Raw genomic sequence first — 6,593 nt, 5'->3', positions numbered from 1 at the left:
ATTAAGCTTTATATATATATTTAGCAATTTTTTCCATTGTTATACTTCCACCAGTTATAAGGTGAATAGTTTTTAAAACTATTTCGTACCTTACTGACTGCATAATATGAAAATGAGAAATCAGGCTTTACCCAACAATTACTCTGTAACATTTCATAGGATTTAAGTATTGTGCATTTTAAAATACTGTCTTGTTTTATAAGACCTTGGCAAACACTGACAACTGCAAATTAATTTGCTACTTAGTAAAGAAGTTTTCATACTCTTTATTAACCAGGAATCAAAGAAATGCAAGCGGATCCCCTCACCGCCCCCTTGGCACCTTCGCTCTGTTGATTGCCTCAGGGGAAGACGGAAGACCCAGATGGACCACAATTTTGAGATGCAGCGGCATGGCTCCCTCAGCCCCGCAACCCCTCTCTCCCACAGCCACCTGCTGGGGCGCCCTGCCCGCCCCTCAAAACTCTCTGGAGGGGTGTCTCCCCTCGTCCCTGTCCTCAGGAAAACCATCCGTCTGGATGCCTTTCCTCAAAGCCATATCCCACAGGCTTCCGGCCGACCAGGCCCTGGAGCCAGGGCCCGGACTGTGCCCCCACAGGAGACCGTGCCCCGGAAGCTCAGCTCCATTTCCTTAACACTCCGGCAGAACAGCCAGGCATGGCCCCTGAATTCTCTACCTTCTCACTGGGAAGAGCTGCCCACCCCGGGCAAGGAGGCTGCCACCCATGGAGGAGGGAGGCTGCCCAGCCCGGGCTCACGATCTCTGACCCAAGTGCCGGGGGGCAGAGTCCACTCTGAGGGCCCAGGGAACCCAGGTCTGGCCAAACCCAGCAGGATGCCCATAGTGGAGAAGCCTCTGGTGAGTTCCTACCTGGCCCTACCGTTTCAATCCCGGTTAGCCCAGAAATCACCAGGTCCCGCAGGGCCAGGCTTGGTAGGTCAGAAGCATCCTGTCCCAGGGACTGCCCATGTGATTACCAGAGCATCTCCAGGAAGAGGCAAGCCCCGGGCCAGGGGTATCCCGAGACCCCGGCTGCATCTCCAAAGGGCCACCTCTACCATGGGTCCTGCAGCGACCCTGGATTTGGCTACTCTGGACACAACCAGGCTAGGCACAGGCAGACGTTTAGGCACAACGGTCACCAACAGACCTAACTTGACTGTCCATCCGGCCACACCAAACACATCCGGACGGGATCCAGGCATGGAGTTGCCTGCTCTGGGCACCAAGCTGGACGCAGCCGTGGACTTTGCTACAGCAGACCCAACCGAGCCGAACACGGTCACGGATTTGGTGACCCCAGAGCCAGACAAGCTGGGCAAAGCCATAGCTACAGCAGGTCCAGCCAAGCCAGATCCAACCACAGAGGGCACAGCCGTGGATTTGGTGGTCAAATCAGTCAAGCTGGGCACACCTGGGACACATGCAGCTACGGCTCTGGCTAGAGCAAATACAGCCCAGCCGGACAGAGCTCCAGATTCTTTGGCTTTGGACACAAGCAAGCTGGACACCGCCATGGGGGAGATCACACTGGACAGAGTCATTAACCTGACCATATCAGCCACCTGCCCGCTGAGGCCAAACAGAAAGACAGCCCCATCATGGGTCCATGCTACTGCAGATGCTGCCAGAGACTGGCCCGCAGAGCCTGGTGCACTGGACCGAGCCAGAGAAACCAAAGGTAAATGCAAAGAGCTTGGCTGGGGATGTACGGGGGTGTTGTGGGGGGTCAGAGTGTGCTGGTTTGGAGATGAGTAGATGGGGAAAAGGAGGTAGGACTGTAAGGTCAGGGGTGAATGTGCTGAGGGAAAAGACATCGAGACCAAGGGGTAGAACACAGGAAATGCACCCTAAGCTGGGTCCCCCCTGCCGGTCAGAGGTGAGGTTAAGGGAAGTCACCAGAAGGGAAGTTTCCAGGGTGACTTGTGCAGGAGCAATTGTGCTGAGTCCTTCCTTTAGCATCTTCCGTGGTGGAGTAATCAGGTGATCTGGAGTAATCAGGTGATCTACAGGTGAGTCCAGCTTTCAAAGCGAACCACCTGTATGGAAATACAGACTTGCACGTCAAGAAGCGGTGATTTGTCCAACAGCCGTCCCTACAGTGCCTCTCCAGATAGGCACAGAGACCTCATCTGAGACCTTCTAAGCGATGCACATTCAGCCTTTTGGGAAAGGCTTTTGCTGGAAAGGTGCCCCACCTGACCTGTTCTTCCTTGGTCCCCTACCCCCAGCCCTTTCGTCCTGAAAGGTAAGTTGGAGACTTGTATGTACAGAAGTCCTGCATGCAGTATGCAGAGAACTGTAAATAGGTCAACATAAGGGCTAGAAGTTCATTCTGTCTCGGAGAAACCTGGGTTTCTTCCTTTTCTTCATCTTTCACTCTCTTTCCAACCAGTCTATTTCCAACTCTGATGATCTATCTCAACAGCACTTGGCTGGCTGACCCTACTCTTTGACCCTCTGCCCCTGCCATGCCACAGTCCTGCCCTCCCTTCCCCCACCCCCACCCCACACTCCAGGTTGGGGGGTTCTCTGTTCCCCATGCAGCTGTCCCAGGGACTCGCGGATGTGATGGTGGCTCTTTATGCTAACAGTCACTGGTGACTCACCGGCTTCCCTCAAAGTCCAGCTCCTTCGCCCAGCTTCCAAGACTTTGATCTTTCCCAGCCTCCAGCTCTGTATTTCCATCTGGAATTTTCTCTGCTGCTGCTGCCCCAGGAGCTGTGAGTTGTCCACCAGCACCAGGCAGCTCTCCCCTCTGGGTCTGCTCACCTCCGCTGCCCCTGACCACAGAGTGCCCTTCCCCTCATCCCTCCCACCTCCATCTGCCTTTCTGTCTTAGCCCTCACCTTCCCCATGAACTCTTCCAAAATCCCTCTCCCCGGGATGACCACCTCACAGCACCCAGTACTCCCTGTGTACCCCAGCCCCCAGCTGTCTCCCCCACTAGGCCTAGAAGAGTCATCCTCATCCCTGTGTCCCCAGGGCCTGGCAATGAGCTGTCTATTAATGTTGACTGAATGCATGAACATTTTTTTCTGATGGGTAAATTGAGGCTCAGGAAAGTTCCTGACCACCTCAAGGTCATAGGGCTCATCATCCAGAAGCCAGGCCTGGAACCCGGGCCCCTGACTCAGGGCTCCGCAGGCGCCGGCGCCTGGGCAGAAACGCGCTGAGCCCGCGCAACATCCCCACCGGCGCGTGACCCGCGCGCGCACCGCCGCTCGCCGCTGTCACCGATCCCCCGCGCCCCCCGCCCCGCCCCAGCTTGCAGGGTAAGAGGCGGGGAGCGAGATGGGGGGGCGGGCAGGGATCGAGACTGGGATGCGGGCACCTCCCCCGGCGCGGCATCCGGAGCGGCAGGCACAGCGCCCCCGCGCGCCTCCCGGGCCGCCTGCAGCCGGGACCCGGTACCCGCTCCCGCGTGCGGGCGGGCGGAGAGCGGGTGCGGGCGCGGGCGCCGTGGGAGGGGGAGGGGCTCTCGGCGGGGCCGGCAGGCGCGCGGGTCACGTGGTGCGGGTGGCAGCGGCAGCGGCGGCGGCGGCGGCGGCGGCGGCATCCGTGCGCGCGGGCAGGGGCAGAGGCGCTGAGCGAGCCGAAGCGAGGTCCCCGGCGGGCGCGGCGGCGCGGGGCGCAGGGGCGGCGCGGCCGGGCCGCGGGCCGGGCGGGTGGGCGGAGAGCGCGGAGGGGCGAGGCCCGGCTGCAGGGGCCGCTCTGCCCAGGGGGAGCCCGCGCCCCGCTCAGCCTTGCAGCCCCGCGCCCTGAGCATCTCCCCGGAGGAACGGAGACAAAGGAGGATTCATGTCCAAAGGTAGGGCGGCTGGCCGGGCCACCGGCGCCCGCTGGGAGGAGGCTGCGGCCCCGAAAACCCCGGCTGGAGGTGCTGCCAGAGGGAGGGTTGCTGCGGGGAGGAGCCCACGCGCGGTGACATATGCACGGACACACGCACACACCCCAAGGTATACATGCCCGGAGAAATGCACACACGGGATCGCGGGGAGTTCTAGAGGCCCACGGACGTACAAGCAGGGACCCAGATGCGCACAGAAAGCCCCACGCTAGAGCACACGCATACACATGCACACCACGCACAGGTATCGGGGCCACGGACAGCCAGATAAGAGACCTGTGCGCTGACACATAGGCCCCTTCCCCCCCACACAGGCGCACACTGAGACAGGCACCAGCTGGTGGTCTCCAAGGGAACTCATTGGCCTCCAGAGAACTGGGGTGGGGGAAGGGGGCGTCCCAGGGCCCTTTGCAACTGTGAATGGGAAAGGATCGAGATGTCTTAGGTGATTCGTTTTCTAAGACCGGAGCTGGAGCTGCGGTGGTCTGGAATTGGTCTGGAATTGCCTCTGCCGGTGGGGGTGGGGTCTTGGAGGCTGCTAGGGCTGGGAGCAGGGGAAGATCTTCAGCCCTGGAAGGGAGGAAGAGACCCCTCCCACCCCCACCCCTCGCTGAGCCAAGGAGGCAGGTGCTATTCCGGAAAGATCCTCTCCCCCGGCTGCCACCTTCCCAACAGAGGGGTGGGGTCCCTGGGCCAGACAAAGACAAAGCCATTTATTTGGCCGTGTAAACGAAAGCGCTGGGGTCCTTGCTTGGCACGGGGAGGGGGTTCTGTTTCTGTGGGGGCCTCAGCCAGAGCTGAATCAGGTGGACAGTGCCTCTCCCTAGAGCATTGATGGGGCAGGTGGCACCTGGCAGGGGGTGCTGCTGACAGATCCCCCACCTCTCCAGGAAGCCTGGGAAAGCTGGGAGCTTAGGAGGACCTCAAAGGACCATCTAGGCAGGGTGGCACTTGAGCTATATCCTGCTGTGACCTTCATCCTTAGCTCATCCCACCCTTGGGGAGCCCCTGTCCAATCCCTGTGGCAGGGAGAGAGAGGGCTGCTCTTCACAGAGTCTGCTCCCTTGACTGTGGCCTACCGAGGAGCGATTTGCTGGCTGGGGGGGTCAGCTGGTCTGTAAAGGGAGCAGCCTGTGAGGGAGAAGAAAAGTGATGGTTCTAAAGTGACATCTGGCTCCCTGCGAAGCATCTGTCCATCCGTCCATCCAAGCACCCATCCATTGACATCTGCCTCCCTGCCAGGCGTCTGTCCATCCATCCATCCATCAATCCATTGCTGAGTGCCTGTGTAGTGTTAAGTTCAGTGGGGGCACAGAGATCAATGAGACACAACCCCTTCCCTGAAGAAGGATGGGCCTATGTTCAATGCCAGGTAATTTGCATCCATGCTTTTGTATAACTTTCACAACAACCCAGCAACATAGGTAATGTGCCCATTTTCCTGAGGAGAAAACTGAGGTTCACAGAGGTCATCCAGCTGGGAGTTAAGCCTGGGCCAGCTGCCCATCTGGGGTTGGCATGGTAGGACCAGGGCTGCTGTCTGGGCTAGGGGTGGAGCTACGGAATTCCTTTCCAGAGCAGCCTCGTCCTGTGCCCTGGGAATGGTGTGCTTGTCAGGCACCCTCACCACACAGTGACCCTTGGGGGTGAGGACCTTGTCTGGGGTCCAAAAGTATCTTTGGCACGAGGTCTAGGGTTGGCTGGAGTAGGCTTCCATTTGGCAGCACATGAAATGTCTTGGAAGTGGGGTGCCCTGTGGCTCCGTTGTTAAAGCGTCTGCCTTTGGCTCAGGTCATGATTCCGGGGTCCTGGGATTGAGCCCCACATCAGGTTCCCTGCTTAGTGGGAAGCCTGCTTCTCCCACTCCCCCTGCTTGTGTTCCCTCTCTCTGTGTGTCTTTCTCTGTCAAATAAATAAATAAAAATCTTAAAAAAAAAAAAAAAAAGAAATGTCCCGGAAGGCATGGAGTGAAGGAACGAACCTGATGGGTCCAGGGTACTGGGGGGTTGAGGAAGCACAGAAGAGGGCCACGCGTATCAGGTAGGAAAGCAGAGGCTTTTCTAGAGGTAGGCCTTGAGCCCAATGGCGAAGAAGGAGTAGGTGTCAGCCAGGGGCTGGAGTGGGCAAGGGCCTTCCAGCAGAGGTTGTGGCATAGTGACCCGCCACACGTTTGCCGTGCGCGTGGCTGATGGGTGGTTGCGGGTAGCATGTGGCTGGCATGTAATTGGCCAGCCAAAGGGTTGGGAGAGGTGTGACTTGCTGGCAGGCACGCCACACAGTGTGTGCACGGGTGCGAGGAGGTGCTTGCTGGTTCTAGAAGTTGCCTGGGAATCTGGTGGGCGGTCCCCTTCTCGCAACCAGCGTCTGTCTTTTGGGAAGGCTCTTTTAGGATGCTGCCATCGACGGGCTCGAGCTGAGCCAGCCATAGGGAGGGCACCTCCTTTACAAGGATACTAACAAAATCTCCGGAAAATAAATACAAGACTCACTTTCCAAGTCTGTGAAATAGTTTGTGATACCCCCCTGCCCTCCAGTGGATCTGTCTCACAACATGGTTGTGCTTGGCTGTAGAGGCATGGCAGGGGAAGTGGCCTGGGCCAGCCGTGGCGGCAGCTGGGCAGGGAAAACGGGGCACGGCCCCCGGTGCAGGTGTGCTGAGTGGGACCCGGGAGCCACGTGCAGAGAGTGGAGGAGCAGGCCAGGCTGTGAGAGTCAGCTGCCGCAGGGCTGAGCCAATCTTGC

At 58.7% G+C, this 6,593-nt stretch overlaps 1 protein-coding gene across 1 annotated transcript; it reads left to right on the top strand.

Annotated features, from left to right (window-relative positions):
* Positions 1–364: 364 nt before the first annotated feature.
* On the top strand, positions 365–3,021 carry LOC308348037 (uncharacterized protein; the record flags this gene model as incomplete). Its single annotated transcript, XM_080811856.1, has 3 exons — positions 365–1,682; positions 2,631–2,724; positions 2,952–3,021. 3 exons carry the CDS (start codon positions 365–367, stop codon positions 3,019–3,021), a joined length of 1,482 nt encoding a protein of 493 aa, XP_080667982.1.
* Between the last annotated feature and the right edge of the window lie 3,572 nt (positions 3,022–6,593).

The sequence above is a fragment of the Martes martes genome (assembly GCF_963455335.1).
Source record: "Martes martes genome assembly, chromosome: 8".
NCBI classification, from domain to species: Eukaryota; Metazoa; Chordata; class Mammalia; order Carnivora; family Mustelidae; genus Martes; species Martes martes.
This window is presented reverse-complemented; position numbering and strand designations above follow the sequence as displayed.